The sequence below is a fragment of the Urocitellus parryii genome, chromosome 1 (assembly GCF_045843805.1).
Source record: "Urocitellus parryii isolate mUroPar1 chromosome 1, mUroPar1.hap1, whole genome shotgun sequence".
Lineage (NCBI taxonomy): Eukaryota > Metazoa > Chordata > Mammalia > Rodentia > Sciuridae > Urocitellus > Urocitellus parryii.
In genome coordinates this window covers 157,654,895-157,673,099 of record NC_135531.1, presented here as the reverse complement: position 1 = coordinate 157,673,099, position 18,205 = coordinate 157,654,895, and the positions used below count along the sequence as shown (strand labels likewise).

The 18,205-nt window shown below is 54.2% G+C and overlaps 1 protein-coding gene across 2 annotated transcripts in view; it reads right to left on the bottom strand.

Annotated features, from left to right (window-relative positions):
- Kcnip1 (potassium voltage-gated channel interacting protein 1) overlaps nucleotides 1-9,591 on the bottom strand; it is a 318,927-nt gene extending 309,336 nt beyond the window's left edge. For both annotated transcript variants that reach the window (XM_026401310.1, XM_026401314.2), the window contains exon 1: nucleotides 9,504-9,591. In XM_026401310.1, the coding sequence (XP_026257095.1) occupies nucleotides 9,504-9,591 (88 nt within the window). The remainder of the gene's footprint in view (nucleotides 1-9,503) is intronic.
- Nucleotides 9,592-18,205: the final 8,614 nt, after the last annotated feature.

The window sequence follows — 18,205 nt, the reverse complement described above, 5'->3', positions numbered from 1 at the left end:
TTTCCTGTCCTGCACGTCCCTGCTGTTGTCCCTCTTCTTCTGAGGACACCAGTCCTACGGGATCGGGGACACCCACCTATGACCTAATATAACTTTACCTCTTTCAAGGCCTTACCTCAAAATACAATCACTCTAGGGGTTAGGACTTCAACACATGGATTTAGGGGGCCAGCTCAGTCCCCAGCAGAGGGTGGGTGAGGGGCTGAGAGATCTGACTGAGAGAGTTCCTTTAGCACTTGGTCTTCGGAGTCTGCTGGGTGTGTGAGACCCAGCTGGGCAAGCTAGTCCACCTCTCCAGGCCTCAGGTCGGGAATACGAGTGTACAACCCACACAGACAGAACTGGATTGCATGTGGGGATCCCACGTTTGCCCCCACAAAATGAGCAGCATTTGATGGGTAGTGACAACTATCCTTCCTCACGTGGTCCCTGTTGCATGGGGAACGATAGGCCACTGTTTCTGGACTCGGGCAGTGTGGGCAGTGAATCAGTACCAGGGTGTTGTGAACCATTCTGCAATCCAATATGCCTCCTGGCTCAGACATGTCCCAGGCTCTGAGTGACAGCTGGTTCCAAGCTGATGTTTGCAGATACTGAGCGGCAAGCCTGGGCCTGGCTCAGCCTGCCAAGCACAGATGGTTAGCAAATGTCACTCAAATTGGCTCAGGTTAATGAAAAAATTACAGAGAGAAAATTGGGGTAGGCTAACCCCAGCTTCTGAGATCCAAGCCCCAGAGTCACATCTTCCAACCGGACCTCGGTCCAGTTCTTTGCCTCCAAACAACCTCATCTTAGTAAGAAGTGAAAGTGAGCCAGGCTGGAATTACAAGTGGAAGTGGGGCAACAGGTGTTCCTTTAGGACTGCCCTTGCTTTTGGGAGGCCTGGGGCCGGCTTTGTGCTTGGGGCAGTGATTTGTGGTGTCAACTGGGGAACTCTAGTTTCAGGGGTCTTCCCCGGGATTGTGTTTCTTTCATTCAGACAGAGGCCTGGAAACCTTGATTCCTGAAGCAAGTAAGCACACATGTTGCCTCTTGGCTTGGCTGGGAGGTATGGGTTGTCTTCCTACTCCAGGTCTGGTTTTAGAAATGGAGGTGGTGCAATGTGGTTGGGGGGGGGCGTTGTAGGGGATCCTGGAGACCGCCCAGGACTCCAGTTCTAGCTCTGTCTCCTGCTGGCCAAGGGCCTCCAAGCCAGTCCCTTCTTCTTTCTGCAGCTCAGGCCTTGTCTCTAGGTTCTCATGTGTGTTAGAGGCAACGCTGGCCCAGAGGGCGGGCAGCGTGGGTCACGTGAGTGGCGCTGAACTGATGGTTATCAGACCTCAAAATGCAGACCCAGAAGCGACCCCTGGAGTCAGCAATTCCTCCACTTAGGGATAAAGACACAGAGGCTCAGTGAAGGGAAGCCACTTGCTCTGTGCAATGGATGAATTACTAATGCTCATGCCCCCAAGTTGTAATGTTGAAGTCCTAGCCCCTGGTGCTGATATTCAGAGGTGATTAGGTCATGAGGGTGGAGACCTTAGCAGTAGGATTAGTGGCCTCTTGAAAAGGCCCGACAGCTAGCTTGCCCTCCCTGCTCCATGGGAGAATGCAAGAGGGAGAGGGCGCTCGACAGAACTGGGCCATGCTGGCACTAGATCATGGACTTCCAGCTTTAGAACTGTTTCCAGAAATACAAGCCACCCTGTCTGTGGCCTTCAGTGATAGCATTCTGGACGGACTATGGGAGCAAATGTAAGGATCTGGATTCAAAGCCAGGTCTGACTCCAAAGCTGCCGCTCTGTGCCCCTCTAGGGACACAACAGGGAATCAGTGGCTTCAGCCAGAAGACATGAGGTTGGCCTTGTGTGCATGGTCCTCCCGCCCTCATCCTACAGGGAGGAAGGGCTTTCTGCTGCCCTCATCCTGTTCATCTGTGAGGGCACAGGGAAGGTTGCTCACGGGTGACACTAACCTCCCCTCCCCAGGCTCTTCCTGGGGTCCCCCTCCTCCCCCCCGGAGCCTGGGGAGCTGTGTGGTTTCCTCATCTCTCCTCCCCCACCCAGTACGACTTCCTCAGCTCCCTGCCCCTCTGTGGGACCCTCAGCTGCTGGGTCCTCCCTCCTGCTTTCCACTCTGGGTAGGAGGAAGAAGCTGATCTCCCCTGAATATCCACGGACGCCTGGGCAGGCACCATAATGGTCAGCTTCACAGATGGGCAGCGCAGGCTTCCAAGAGGCCAATGCCTGGGTGGAGCAGGAGAAAGCTGGATGGGAACAGGGACAAGGGGGACCAACCCCTCATCTTGTTAAGGTCACTCTGGCTGGTCACTTCTATCAAACTCTGCCCACGGCAATTCAGAACAGGGAGATGGGGAGTGGGAGGCCTCATAACCAGCCAGACAAAAACCAGGCCTCAAAAAGAGGCAGCTGCCCCGCCCCCCCCCCCCCCCCCCCCCCCGGGCCTGCCATTGAGGGCAGGGAAGCCTATCTCTCTCATTAGTTCAGCGTTCATGGGGTGCAGGTGCCTGAGGCACCGTGGACATCCACCCACAGCCAGTGGCACTGCGTGGCTTGCTTTCTGAGGCGGGGGTTGGGGGATGGCCAATAAATGCACAGACCACTAGATAAAAGGGACACTTTCAGCTGTTGACAAATTTTCCATTACGGAACTTGTCACTGAAGCGACTGGCAGTCGCTGAGACAGTGTGGAGTGGCAGTGCCCCTAGAGAGGAGCCAGAAGACAACGGGACCCCCGTGGCCTTGCTCCCTTCACCTTGACCTCTTCTGGCTTCAAGTCTGAGTTGAAGCACATGAGAAAAGAAAGGCAGGGGCTGGACGTCTTCCCGCAGCTGTTAAGTGCCAGGTACTGTGTGTGCCACCATCTCACTGGGCCTCCTGTGGCCGTGTGACATGGGAGTTATCGTCCCCATTCTAGAGTAGAGGACACAGACTCAAGACGGAGAGTGACAGATTTCCTGCTAGGCCTGCAGGATCTGAAGATGGGCCCGCAGGGTTGAAGGCCTGGGGACCACTAGGGTCTCGGCAGGCCTCAGGGGTACTTAGAACCTGAGGTGCTTGTCTCCTCCTGTGCCATGGAACCGCAGCTCACGGTACCCTCCTGCCTGCTGGGGGACCCAATTCCAGCTGCTTTTAATTTGAAACAAACTAGCCGCTCCCCCGTGGTCCTGAAGTTAATAGGCGTCTGCGCAGCCATGCTGGGATAAGCAGCCCCCGACAAATCATTCCTTCATGGGATCAGGGATATACGGGTTATACGGGAGGGAGACCCAGAGAGCAGCAGCCCAGCAGGTGGTGGGAGGGCCAACTTCCTCTTCCCCTCTGTAGGACTTGGAGACCCCAGAGAGCACCCTGCCTGCAAAACTGGACCAGGGAGTGATGGGCCTGTTCCCGGGGGTGAGGACGGTGAGACCTGCAGGCCGGGATGGGGCCTGGGGGAGCCTGACCTGGGACCTGAGAGGCAGATGGGGACCAGGAGCCCTGGTGGTGGAGCTCTCTGCCCCAGCAAGGTGCAGGCTCTCCGGAGAGTGCAGGGAGGCAGCAGCACCTGCTGGGCGTGACATTAGAGGTGCTTGTCCTACACAGCCAGGACAGCGAGCTGAGGACACTCCTTTCCCCAGCAAGGGACAGGCTTCCCGTGGGATGCGCAGTGTCTCCCCTTTGGTAGCCTCTTGCAGGTCCCAGGGTCTCCAGGGTGAAGGCCAGTGCTTTCCCAGACAACCCCCAGCTGGTTCCTCAATGCTGGACCACCTGGTGCCCCAAACCTGGCACATGCCCCATGATCAAGACCACCTCTCACAGTTGCCTTGGACTGAAGAAGGGAGAGCTGTGGTGGAGGGTCCTTCTATGTGTCTGAAAGGTGCCCTGGCCCCATGTGCCTGTGTAATAGGTGACAGGGACTCTGGGAGAACTGGAACATGGTTGTCTTGCTGACCTTGGCCTCTGTCACAGCCCCTTACACAATAGGTGACTGCTCTGAAGACAGCTGGGGACCCAGATGGAGGCAAGGTGGGCGCAGTGTGGGCAGTGCCATCTCCTCCAGCCCTGTGAGTGCAGCACATGGTGCCTGGCCTTGCTCCTGGCCTTGCTCCTGGCCTTGCTCCTGGCAGGGTCTGGGTTCTGGTCCCAGCTCTGCCCCCCTCTAGCTGGGCCACCTGGGTTAGCTAAACACGTTTCCTTCTCTGTCAAAATGGAGACTGCAATCCCTGTTTCTGGGGTTGAGACTGGCGTGTGGCAAGGGAGGTGGCCAGGGCACAGCACTACAGGGAGGACTCTCCTCACCCCCTGCAAGGCAGGCTGGGCATATGCCCACCAGCTGCCAGCCTTTACTGACATGATCCCCATCCTATGATAAAGCACCCTGAACAGTTGATGTCACTATTATCTCCAACTAAAGGGGGGACCTTGACTTGGGAGCATGTGTAACTTGCTTGCCTCACAGATGGCTGACAGCAGAGTTGGGACCCAAGCCCAGCCAGCTGAAGGCAGAGCTCATCCCCAGGTCCAAGGTCAGCCTCTTGAGGACCTTGAACAGCAGCAGGGAGTTCCCAAGAGGTACAGTGTGTCTCTGGCAGGTCTGGAGCAAGGTCCTGGTCCTGTCTTGTGGGGAAAGGAACACCCTGGGGGGGAGGGGCACTGAAGCTCCAGGGCTTTGTCCTTGACATAGATCTCATCCCCCTCTTTCCCCTCCCTGCCCAGAGCCTCACGGGTGGCCTGGACGAGGCTAGAAGTTCCCCTGGACTAGGTCCCTCCCTCCTGCTTATTTTGGCTTTGTTATCTTCACCTGGGGCAACAGATTTATTCCCAGGGTGCAGAGGAGATGACTTCAGACCTCCCCAGCCAGAGTGCAGCCTCAACAATTTCTGGCCTCCAGTTCTGTGTGAGGGAGCTGGGTCGCTGGCTGGGCAGACCAAGGGACAGACCCCTGGTTTCCCAGGCATCTGAATCAGGGACTGGGCTTTCCAATGACATAGCAGGTGAGGGCCTGGCTCAGAGTCAGGCTCTGACCTCCTGATGAGGGAATCAGACAAGGGGCAGGCTCAGCTGCCCTCAGGACAGCCAGATGGGTAGCAGGAAGTGAGTGGAGTAACGTCATCCAGTATCTGGGCAGCAGGTCCCATGCCTTCCTAGAGTGCTCTCAAGGGGTCTCTCTGAGTCTGTGCTGGGCACTGATGAAACCAGCAAGGAGCAGGGGTGGGGCCTTCCCTGAGGGCTCACAACCCCAAGAGTGTCAGCTAATGACCACAGTCACATTAGGGACATACACTGAGTAGTATAGTGGCTCAGATGCAGGTAGCTTTAGAGACATCACCTGGTGCGATTCTGTAAGGAGGGTGCCATGGTCCCATTTCACTGAGTAGGAAACAGGCCAGAGAGGAGACAGGGCCAGCCTAGCCTTTCCAGTGTGTTAGGGACCCTGCGATGTCCTAGGCTTGGCACCAGGGACACCTCCCAATGTGCTCATGGTTTGCAAACTTTCTTTTCTTTTCTTTCTTTCTTTCTTTCTTTCTTTCTTTCTTTCTTTCTTTCTTTCTTTCTTTCTTTCTTTCTTTCTTTCTCTTTCTTTTCTTCTTTCTTTCTTTCTTTCTCTTTCTTTTCTTCTTTCTTTCTTTCTTTCTTTCTTTCTTTCTTTCTTTCTTTCTTTTCTTTCTTTCTCTCCCTCTCTCTTTCTTTCTTTCTTTTTAATATTTTATGGTTGTTGGTGGCACAATGACTTTATTTTATTTCTATGTGGTGCTAAGGATGGAACCCAGTGCCTCACACATGAGAGGCGAGTGCTCTACCACAGAGCTACAACCCCAGCCCCAACTTAAAAAAAGAAAAAAAGAAACTCTAAATTAGAGAGAAATCCAGTACGTAAAACAAATCAAAGTAGAGCTGAAGTTGTTGGAGCGGGGATGCCAGAGGCCTGCCCACCCAGCCTCCCCTCCTGGGGATAATATAAGCCCTAAGGAAGCTCAGGCAGAGTTCTGAAGGCTTTGTGTGGCTGCAGCCGCACCCTCTGGCAACAGACCCAGCTCCTGCACCTGAACAGTATTCAGAGGCGGGCACTGAAGAGGTGGGGGTGGCCAGCGCCCAGTGCCTCCTGGATCAAGCATCTCAGGCCACCCGCTGGATGTGGTGTTTCTTTCACTTGGACCCATAGTGGACCTCCCACCCTGAGCCCAGCTCTAAACTTCAGCTCTGGCTACAGCGAGAGTGAAGCGAACTGGTCCTGTTCACAGGGCTGTGCACTAGTGGGGAAGACAGCTTTCTCACCATCTCCTAGAGGAGCGGATCACCAGTGGCCATCAGGGCTAGGAAAGAAAGGCTCCCGGTTGGAGAGGCCGCATATGTACAGGAAGACCTGAGCCATTCATCTCTGCAGCAGGCCACTGATGAGAAATCTGGGCCACCAGGTCCCTCTACCAAGTGCCCTAACAGGCAGAATGGGGAGCAGGGGTCCCCAGCCATTCTTATGCCCCAAGTAGACGTAAGGCGGGCGAGAAATAATAGTTTGTTTCCAGGACCAGAACGAGGTGCCTGGACAACAGATTCTGCATTCCCACCCTGAAAGGGACAAAGAGAACTCGTGCTCTGGAGGGCTGGATTCTTGCACATCTAGAACTCAGTGCAATGAATAATGGATAAAGGAAATCACGACTCAAGCCAGAAACCATTAAGCAAGCATGCTGTGTCCACGTAGGGTGGATCTAAGTCCACCAGGGAGGTCCGTGAGGGAGAAAGTCTCTTTCTGGACTCTGTGCAGACCTTCCTTAGCTCCAGCCCTGGCCCTGCTCCTAGGGTCATCATTTATTTAATGAATATTTAGCAAACACCTGGGTTGGGCAGAATACCAGTTGTCCTGCACATGCCTGGCGCAGAGCCAGGACTGTGTAAACACCGGGTCCTCTCCGTAGAGCTGAGGCCAAGGCCACAGATACAGCCAGACATGCCCCTCTCCTGCTGCCTGGGCAAGCTGCTTCCCTGAACCCCGGCTGCAGGAAACTCGGTACTGAAGCAGATCAGAGGAAGACTAGGCAGCTACTCTGTCCCCAGTGCTGGTCACCACGGAGCCCCTGTGTGTCAGGTGGATCTCAGTTTCCAGGATTATGAGCAGGGGGTGGGGAGCCCTCCTCCCTCTGCAGTTGGTCTTTCTGCAGAGGCCGACATACCAAAGTTGCTCTCCCAGCCAGCCTCAACCCCCTCGCCCCTGTTCAGCTCTGCCTCCCCTCCCAACCCCTCATCTCAGCTTAGATGCTACATTTGGAGGAGGCCCCAGTCTGCCCAGGAACAGTGCAAGTTGGCTGCCAAGCTTCCCTGCATCTCAGCCCTTCCCCGAGATATTGGCATCCCAATTGGTACCCATGTGTTAGGACTGTGCCCTGCGGACTGCGGACTTCTCGGTGGAAGGCTTCTGTCTGTGATTCCTGTGTCCTGCATCTCATGATGAGCAGAGCATGCAGGAGGTGCTCAATAAACACATGCTGAGCCAATGAGCACAGGCGAATGAGCAGAAGAAAACATCTTCTCGTCATTCATTTCTCATATGCTCATTTGTTCAGATGGCCACCTCTGCTGTCTAGCTGCCCGTCTGTCTCTCTTACACACACACACACACACACACACACACACACACTCCTGTGCACACACTCCCTCCGTCTGCCCACTTGCTTTCTCACACTCACCCTTCGTGCCGCGTCGTATCCCTTCTGGACTGTGTTCCTCCTCTGATGCTGCCTGGGTGGACAGACCCCTCTGCAGTCCATTAAATGGAAGAGTTTCTGACCTGAGCCCTGCAGGGGCCATGGGAGACCCTCCTGTCTCTGCCTCTGCCCCTCCCTCACATCTGCAACCACTCCAGAACGGATCCCACGTCTGTACTTCCTCGGACCCTCCCAGTGGTGCTCGGAGGTAGACAGGATGTCACGGACGCATTGTACAGATGGAAAAACTGAGGTCAGGGAGGCTGTGGCTTGCCGAGGTGGCAGAGCCAGAGCTGAGACTGGGCTTTCCCCACTCAGACCAAAGCCCTTTTTTGGTGGACTTCTGGGAGGCAGGGACTGGAGGATGCTGCCCATTCTGGGTCTTGGTACCTGTGGCACAGGAAGCAAGCCCTGAACTGGAAGCACCGTGAAGCCTCCTCTCCCCCTCACTCCCTCCTCCTCCAGGAAGTGAGAGCCTCTGCCACCATGGCCCCTGGCCTCCTGTGCACCCCTCTCCAGGCCTCCAGTAATTCAGGCCAGGCAGCCTGACACACTGCCCATCACCATTGTTCAATCCACCTGGGTATCTGCAGGGACAAGAATCCCCATTTCAGAAAGACAATAAAGAAGGATCAGGAGCCCCCCCAAAAAGCCTAAGAAAGGTAGTAAGCGCAATCTCGCCACCCCCATCCGTGCTGGCTACTGGATTTACCCAGGCGGGGTCCACTGGGCAGCCGGGTACCTGAGCCATGTCAGGAGAGCTGGCCACCCACAGCTTTATCTTCTCTCATTGCTATTTTTCAAATTCCCAGTCAAGGTTTTAGGGGCCTCCTTCCCTGAATATTCTGCCTGCTGCTTCCGGTGCCTCGTCCCCCAAAAGGACTCGTTCTTCCTGAAAGAGGGCATGAATATTTAAAGACATTATTTTCAGTCAATGGGACCTCATCATTCTGCTGCTCTCCCTTTAAATTTATCTCTAGAAAGTTTGCCTGAGTGTCTCTGAGTGGCCAAACCTCCCTCGTACAGAATATAAAATGGGGTCTTTGAGAAGTTATCCCCCCTTTTGCCAAGGGGACCAGGGCTGTTGGCCCTTTGTGGGGCTAATGATGCCCAGACTGTGCTAATTCTGGTCCCCAGCCATCCTTCCTGGGCTGCCTGGAGACTTAAGCCTGCAAACTCCCTGCCACCCCAGTGCTCAGAGAAGCAGGAAAATCAGACATGGACATGGGCAGGAGATAGGGAGGCACAGGGCTCCCAAAAGGCAGACAGAATGATGACCAAAGTCCCAGAAGCATGGGACCCTAGACCCCAAGAAAGAGCTCTTGGCACATGACTGCAAAGCTGACCCAGATTGTGGATTCACCGGTGCACAGTGGACTCAGGCCCCAGGCCCCCTCCAGCTGCCCCCTCCTGGGTCTGTGCTCTGCAGACCTGCTCACAGCCCCACCGCATCAAATCTCTCTTATCAACAAGACACAACACTCCCTGGGTAACTTCTTGAAACTCCAGTCACGCTAAGCCGCTTCCCGTGCTCTGGGAAGGGTTCTGTTCCTTTCCCCGCCCTTAACCAATCAGCCACACACCACCAACTCCATTTCCAAAGTTCCAGGCAATTATAACCGGCTGAGCTCCCTGGCGGGGTGCCCGCCTGCACAGAACCAGGACCCAGGTTGTCAGCAACCTCAGATCCCAGCCACCGATTTTCCACAGTCTCCTCCGAGAACTGGGCACACCACAACAGCCACACTGGCCACACCGAGGCAGCGTGACCTGTCAGATGACATCAAGACAGAGCAAGAGTCAAGGCCACTTTCCCTACCTTTGCTGAGGGTCCCGGTGATGAGCTTAAAGATGGTCTGGGCAAATTTCACGAAGCCGAGCTTGCATCTTCTGGAACAGCCGCTCATGGTGGCAGAGGGGAGACAGGCTCTGCTGTCAGCACCCAGAAGGGACAGCACCGTCCCCGAGTGCCCCTGGAACTCGGAGGCTGCCTAGGTGAACCCCGAGAGATGGGTGCACCCCAGAAGCCAGGCTCCAGGAAGAGTACAGCCTCCTCTGCAGCACGTCCAGCTTCTGCATCCAGAGAGCCTGCAGGGCGAACCCTCCTCCTCTCTCCACCCACTGCCACTGTCCACTCAAGTCCTCACCACGGGAGGACCTCGGGGTGCAGGGCTGGGACGGCACTGCCGGCACCAGGCGCTCACGGAACCGAGGAGGAGAGTGAAATTGAGCAGAGCAGGGAGGGAGGAGCTGAGCCCTCGCAGGCTTTGCTGACTGTCTTCCGAGCGAGCATGGCAGCGGTAATGTGGCAATTAATACTCCAGTCAGAGGGAGGGGACAGCCACTCAGCAAAAGCTCAGCCCCACCACCTCCCTCACTGGCTCTCCCGCTCCTTCCTTCCTGGTTAATCTAATAGATCAATTCTCTGTGCCTCCATCAGGACCTGGGAGAACTCCCCACAGAGATGAAGCCGCGGCTCGATCTGCTCTCAGGAGAAAGTTTGCAGGCAGCCCTGGGCGTCCTGGTTTGCATCGGGAAACTGGCTGAGTGGGGAGGCTCTGGGGGGCTGTCCTGTGCACATAGAGGAGACAGCCTGCTCCGCCCCACCCGCAGCCTCCACATAAGCAGCAGGTGTGGCCTCCTCCCTGTGTGGGAATGGCCAGTGTCACTGACTCCCTCCTCCTCGCTGCAGGTGCCCCACTCAAAGCCAACCGCTCAGTTCCAGGTTCCGCCCCTGCAGAGCAGGCCTGAGTCTGCTCTACCCCTGCAGGACAGCAGAGGATGCCACCAGGCTTGTCTGGATGGAGACAGTGTTGCTTAGAAAAGGGACACCCCCCCACACCCTGCGTTGAGATTTGACTACAATGCAACACCCTTAACAGCCGACCTGCAAGGCATTCTACAGATGAGGATCCATAATGGCTTGGCTGTTATTCAGGACCAGGATTGTGTGGGTGGGAAGGGACCACAGGGGACATCTCAGCCCCCACACCAGCCCCATTTTGCTTTCTTCGGTGAGTCAGAAGGCCCCTGTAATGACCAAGGGTGCCATCTGTGAACGCAGTGTGGCTGCCCCGAAGGTGGTCAGGAAATCCGCCTTCCTCTGACCTGAGACTGCCCTGGGACAGTCTTTCTCTTTTCCATTGCCTTCTCTTCAGGTGACCTGCTCGTGGGCTCAAGAGGAATGGATTGCTCAAGAACTGCAGAGCAGAGACCCCCGTGGACAAGTGTCAGACAAGCCAGACCCAGGCACCATGTCTTCGCTGTCCTCCCCTATCTTCTGGGAGTCTCATGGAAGCGTGTCTCGAAGCCACCGTCCTTCAGGATGTCCCCAGCCCATTTTAGCTCCGGGAAGCACAGAGCCGAGCCCCAAAGCCCCCCAGCTTTGCCAGGTAGGTGTACCCAGCAGCTCAGGCAGAAGACACCCCACTGTGCCTGATGCCCTGGGGCGGAAACCCTGCCTTATTCACCGAGCTAGGAGGGTCTCTGTGCAGCTCCCTGAGCCTGATCAGCTGGTGGGAGTTCAAGGGCAAAAGAGGCTGGAGTCTGACCTCCTCTGGGCGAGGCGGCGGCAAAAGCGCACCTGCTCCAGCAGAATTGAGCCGCTCAAGGATCGAGATTGCACCCATGCCTGAATTTCTCCCTGCTCTCTTCATTCTGCTGCAACAGCCTATTGGATGGTGCCACCCACATTTAGGGCGGGCCTTCCCCCTAGTTGGTTGACCCACATGCAAATCATCTCTGGAACTGCCCTCACAAACACCCCCAGAAGTGAGCTTCTAATTTCGTGGTTATTTCCCGGTCCAGTCAGGTGGATGTCCAAGATTCACCATCGCCATAGCCTCTCCCTCTTGGGCTTGGGGACGTCTGAAGGAATTAATGTCATCGCAGTGTCTGGCACGGTCCAGGGCAGAGGCTGGCATGTCATGTGAAAGGTAAAGGTCATTGCTACTGCTTCTACTGACCCTGCCATTACTGCCCCAGCTGCTTCTGTCCCCATAACAACTAACTCTTGTCCCACCCACACCCCGGGACAAGAGGCGCCCCCAGCCATCTGGATTCTTGAGCTCCTGCTGATGGCCTGGCCCTGGGAGAAGGTGGAGCGGGGCTCAGAGGGGCTTGATGCGGTATCTGTCTTCACAGAAACCGGTGCCCTATCATGGAGCATCCCAGGTTCCCGGAAGAGGAAAGGGGAGGGAGGATGCAGACACTGTAGAGGGAGGAAGAGAACCCAGAGGTGGAAACAACCAGTGTAGGGAAAGGGAGTGGGAACAGAGGGTGTGTAGGTGAACTTCACGAGGGATGGGATGCACAGAGCCAGCCTGCCCTTTGATCTCTCCTGGCAGCAACTCAAACTCTGCATTTTGGTTTCTCCTCTGATCTCTACAAGGCCATGTATGTTTGAACTCTTGGTCTTAGATGAATGAGTCAGGCCCAGACAAGATTGGCTGTAACCCAAAGATCACACAGCACAATCCCCCCCGCCCCCAGTAAGGCATGGTGTTCAATGGGCCATGAACATTCCTGAAGAAGGACGGCAAGTTGCAGCAGAGCCAGGTGGAGGGCAGGTGATGCCCACCTTCTGCATACTGGGTCTTTGTGAGAGCCCTGCCAGGCAGCCTTTGTTAAATTACCCTTCTGTGGATTTTTTTTTCAGGGTAAATGTCTCCATTATTTCTCCACAATGAGTTTATGATTGTAATGGACAGCAGAGAGGGAAAGCAACTTCTTGATGGCCACACAGCTTAAGCAGAATTTGAATCCAAGACCCTTTGACATTGGAGTCTAAAATTCATAGAAATTTATTTAATACCTCACCAGGATTCAGAATTAAAGGAACTGGCAGCTTTAGGGTGACACAGTGTGCTTGGATGTTAGAATCAGCTGTCCATTACAATCACAAACTCATTGTGGAGAAATAATGGACATATTTACCGTGAAAAAAAATCCACCCCTTATGGCCATGGTTATGGGGGTGAGAGGGGAGGTGGAAGGGGACATGGCTAGACAAGGGGTCAGCCACTGTCTAGCCAGGTGACAGACCAGATCAGCTGTTCTAACAGGGAGTTTCGTACAGAGCCAGGCTGGGCAGCACTGCAGACCTCAGATGGCTGAAAGGAACCCAGAGGAATCGTGGAGGGAGGGGCTGCACAAAGCAGCTGTCACCTCTGGAGCTGGGGCCACCGGAGGGACAAAGGACAGAGGCTGGGATCCCCTGCACCTAGAACCCGGGCAGAGGCACCCTGTGAGGCCGAGACCCTGACCTCCAGGTGGGTGCACCAGTGTCCCCGAGGTGGGATGAGGTTGACACAGTAATGACAATCATGAAATGTTCTGGGACCGAGAGCTCCCGCTGGAGACCACTGAGGTGGGGGGTAAGGAGGCACGGCTGCAGCGGGCAGGGGCTGGAAGCACCTGTCCTCCCACAGCGCCTCCCTCTCCCTGTCAACAGAGCTGGCCGCAGGGCTGCTGGCAAAGCAGACCTGTGGTTTTCAGTCCCAGCCTCCGCATTCCGGAGCAGAGAGAAGGGAGCCCTTGACTCGGAGGTCAGTGGCGTCATCCTCAGCCCAGACCAGCTGCCGACTAAAGTCACATCCGCTCACTAACAGATATTTACTCAACACCTACTGTGTGCCAGGCGTGCGGGCCGCTGGTGGAGAAGACAGAACTCCTTCCTTCGTGGAAACTGCTCTCTAGAGGGTGAATGGGGGGCAGGAGCGCTGAGGCTGTAAACCACGGAATTCATAAAGGGGAGAGCAAAAATGCTGGGCTGCAAATCACAGAACCCTTGACCAGTCTGTGCTTTTGAATCGGCAGTCAGGGATGTCCAGATCCCCTGTCAGTTCCTGAGACAGCCACCATGAAGTAGAAAAGGGCAGATTCCATAGGCATCATGATCATTATAAAAGTATCACCCAGATTTGTTGCTGTGGGACTAGAGGCTGTTAGGAGTGTTCTACAGAGGAGAAGGTAGAGGGTCCTGCAGATTAAGCGATTGATCTCTGGGGAAGAGGTTGAATCAGCAGGACTAGTGACTGGTGGGAGGAGAGCTGAGGGGTGCCTGGCAAAACCCACCAGCAGTGTTAGAAACAGAAATAGGAAAGGAAGGAAAAAGAAGATCAAGTCTGGGGAGGAGATGGTTATAGATTTCATGTCTTGGGGAGAGAAATGTCCAACTAGCAGATAAAAATGGAGGCGAGGAGCTCAGGAGACCAGGTAGGAACTGTAATTCTTATAAATAAATGATTCCTGTTGCTGCTAAGGAAGAAAATAAATGTTGCATCCCAGCCTGCCCCAAAGATTAGCATTTAAATACAGGCTTACACAGGTGGGTAGAAAAGCCCATTTCCTAAGAATTAAATCAGATTTTATTTTTCCTCTAAGTCTCAGAAAAAATCAGTTCTGCTTGAATGTGGGCCTCAGAGAGGAATCCGCCTTGCTCTTGGGCACGCCAGCTCCGCATCCTCAGGGGGAGTTTGTATCTTCTCCCTGTTATAATTGTGAGAAAATGATGCGTGAGGAGCCAGGGGCCATCCATCAGCACTGCTTGCTGGGGTTCCAAGGCTCACTGCGCCCAGAGCAGGGCACCTGGTGGTGGGATCTCCAAGCGCAATGGCTCAGCCACCCGCAAGTCTGCAGGGCCCAGCCAGGCGGGGTGGGGGAGCCACGGTTTTCCCACAGAACTGGCAAGAAGGACAAGTGCAGCTGTAGGGGCTGCTGGTGCCAAGATGTCAGAGAGCAAGGAGGCTCTGAAGCTGCCCTTTCTCTTCCTAGTGCCCCAACTGCCCAGGGTCTTTAGAGAACCCCAGCATTGATCACTGACGTCCTGCTCAGTGGTATCGCCTGCCCCCATGTGCACCCCATGCTAAGAGCTTACTCGGTCCTGGACTCCCCATGGGAATCCTGAAATGTAACCATGGATGGAGAAGAACGGGTTTAAATGGGACACCAAGGGCCACCCATGTGGGTGCTGGCTGTTCCCACTGTGACCCACAGAAAGTCCTACGAGACAGATTAGTTTCTCCTCTGCTTTCTAGAGATACTGATGCAGGACACAGCACCACAGAGCATGATAGGGGCTGGGTCTCCACTCCTAGGGGCAGATGCACTCTCTATGCTACTTTTCTCCGACTTTCCTATCAAATAGTCTTTCCCTGTGTCTCAGCCATGCAGGACTCTGCTTGCTCCAAATGGCTCAGCTGCCTTCTCCCGTGTTCTCTAGCTCAGTCACATCCAGCCTGCAGGAGAACCCAGGGTGGAACAGTCCCCTCTCACCCTCTCCCATCAGCCAGCCTATCGACAGCTCCTGCTATCCTCCTTACAGTCTCTCTGGCAAATCCACTTCTTACCAGCTCTGAGCACACCACAGGGCTGCTCAAAGTGTGGTCCGTGGTCCATGCAGAAGATCGAATGGTGTCCCCGGGCCCGAAGTGTGTTCACATCCTGGAATTGTGAAATTCTTATTGGGGGTGGTATTTGCAGATATAAATCAGTGAAGCATCTTGGGATGAGATCATCCTGGGTTGTCCAGGTAGTTCCTGGAAAAGTGGTCCACAAAGTGGGGCACCAGGAGCAATCTTCCCTCTGCCAAAGAGAAGTCTTTTTCTTATCAAATGAAATGCAGTTCAGTCCTTACCTGTTAGTCATGTTAAATTCTGACCTTTTTTCCCCCATCCTATTGAAATAGATATCCCTTCAGAGAGCCTGTGCCTGACATTTGTTTCCAGTAATGTCCTCCTGTTCAGATGCCCCATCTCTAAAATGAGAGCTGTACCACAACCTACCTCCAGGGGGCACTGTGGGCCATAAGGATCACTGTATGGGAATAAGCGACCTCTGCTCAGCTGCAGTGTGGGCTCCCTCTTGGCCTAGGGACCCTGAGCACAGGGAACTCACGGGCCGCCCACCCAAGGAAGTCTCTCCCTGCTGCCCACAGGCTTCTCCTCTGTCCTCAGGGGTGCTCAGGCCTGCCTTGACCTCCCTCCACTTCCCTTTGCCACAAGTGGGCTCTAGAAGCCTCAGCTCTGGACTAGGTCACCACTCCTGGAGGGGCTACTTGGAGTGCAGCAGAACTGTCCTGGCCAGGCTGGCTGGACCCCTTCTCCCAGGAGCAACACAGATGGTGGTTTTGGTGGGAGGTGGTGGCCCAGGCCGGTACTTGTCTGTCAGTTCTGCAGGGTTTGGGGATTCCCACAGATAGCCAAATCCATGGATGTTCAGGTCCCTTTTGTGAAACGGTTTAGTGTTAGCATAAGGCCCCTGTATACCTTGAATCATCTCTGGATTACACAATGTGAAGGCTACACACACAGTTGTTAAATACGGTCACTTAGAGGATAAGGACAAGAAAAAGTCCATAGTGTTCTGTTCAGATGCGTAAAACAGATTTCTCTTTGATACATGATTAAACTTAAAGATGTGGAAACTGCAGATTTGGAAGGTGCAGATACAGAGGGCTGACTACCCAGTAAAACTCAGGCACAAGCTACCCCGCGGTCCCTGACCCCTCGCCACCCTCAGCTTGAGTGTCAGGGGTTCTAGAAGCTAAGCCCTTTTAACAGGTTCACTCAACCATGCTTGAAATTGGAGTCTCTCTGGGATCTTGCTTGGATGAAAGCAACTCTGTGTAATGAGGGTTTGGGAGAGACCATGAGACTGGAATTCAAAGTGCTGCCCAGCTCAGGTTTGAATGTGTCCTCCAACAGGTCCTGTGTGGGAAGCTTAATCCCCAAATTCACTTGTTCATGGAATTTGGAGGTGAGGCCTTTTAGAAGTGATTAGGATTGGATGAGGTCCTGAGGGTAGGGCCCAAGATGGCATCAGAGGCTTTATTAGAAGAGCAAGAGAGGCCCACATAGCCTGCCGGCTCTGTCTTACCATGTGCTGCTTCCACCATAATAGGATGCAGGCGTCATGCTCTTGGACTTCTCCAGAATTATGAGTCAAATCAACTTCTGTTCTTTATAAATTTCCAGGTTCCCGGTATTGTGTAACAGCAACAGAAAACGGATGAAGATTTACTGAAATCCCTCATTATGTATGTGCATGTAGCCCAGTTATTCCAACTCTCTAAGCTTTTAATTTCTTATCTTTAAATTGGAAATAACACTTCCTATCAGAATCAATGCAGGCATTAAATAGGAGGGGTGATCAACCGTTCTGGTTTCCCAAGGACTGAGGGGTGCCCAGGGACCCGGGACTTGGAGTGTTAAAATGGAAACTGTTCTGACTCACCCCGTGGGAACAGAGCAGACACAGCCCTGGAAGGAGCAGCAGTCAGGAGAGTGGATGGCTCCTGTGTTCACACACCTTCCACACTCCATTCAGATCTTTGGCCACTTGCATTTTACATTTTTCTATATATATTATCACAAATGATTGAATCCTTAGTGATGTCAGAAATTTTAAAGGGGCAATTATTATGAGTGGCCAGATACTTTTGCTTCTGTGGGTCCTTCCAGAATATTCTGGTCTGTCCCCAGAGATCCATTCATGGAGACTATGAGGCTGAGCCCCACATTCACAGCCAGGCCAGACTGGCTGTCCCCCTCCACCTTCAAGGCCACCTTCTTGGCCATGATCACATAACCAAGGTCAAACCTCAGGCAGCTCTACACCTCCGTCAGAACAATCACTCTAGAAAACTCGAAAATAATGGAGGGAACTCGGGGAGGAAGTCCTTATCAGTTAAGGAATAGTCCATTTAAATAGTCACCCCCATTTTGGTAGTTAGAGTGTCTAGAGGAGCCAGCAGGGGCCTATGCATCTGAACACCAGGGAGGACACAAGCCCGGTTGGCAGGGTGGGGGGCCGAGTGGGAGTTGTCTCCCATACTGTGGGGTAGGGCTCACTATGGACCCCAGGCACCACCTCCCCCTTGTCATTGAACCCAGTCCCTCAGCTGGTGAAACCAACTCAACTACTAGCAGAACTCAAGCCCAGGGCCAAGCTGGTGTGTCCCAGGATGGGCAAGAGGTGACAGGCACACCCGAAGTGAGGCCAAGGCTTGGGGGACCTTATGCCGGTTTCTGCATCTGGCCTTGAGCTTGCTCATGACGCATCTCTGGCTCCCTCTCCAGACCCCTCCTGCCCCAGAGTACCTCTGCTTGCCCCACAGTGTCCTTCACTTCCACAGCATCTTCATGTTCCCCTGAGCAAGGCGGACAGGCCCTTTTGTCTGGGTCAGCCTGTTTCCTTGTGGGCAATATGGCTGGAAAAAATAGCTCACAGGTTAGCTCTGAGCAGGTGTGGAGTAAACGGACGAGTACGCGCGTCTGATTTCTACATTGTCACAGAAGTGTCGAGGGGCAGGCAGATGGATTGAGAGGTGGCATTTGGTAGTTGAGAGCTATTTCTACACCTTCCAGCTTTGTGGCTTCCTGGCCCTTGCAAGCCTCAGTTTCCCCATCTCTCAAATTAGGGTAATAATGGCCTGTTGTAGTCAGTGAATGGGCAGGTAAGGAAGCACAGGGCAAGGGCTCTGGTAAAGCTAGCTGCTCCTGATGTTGCCACTGTTGTCCT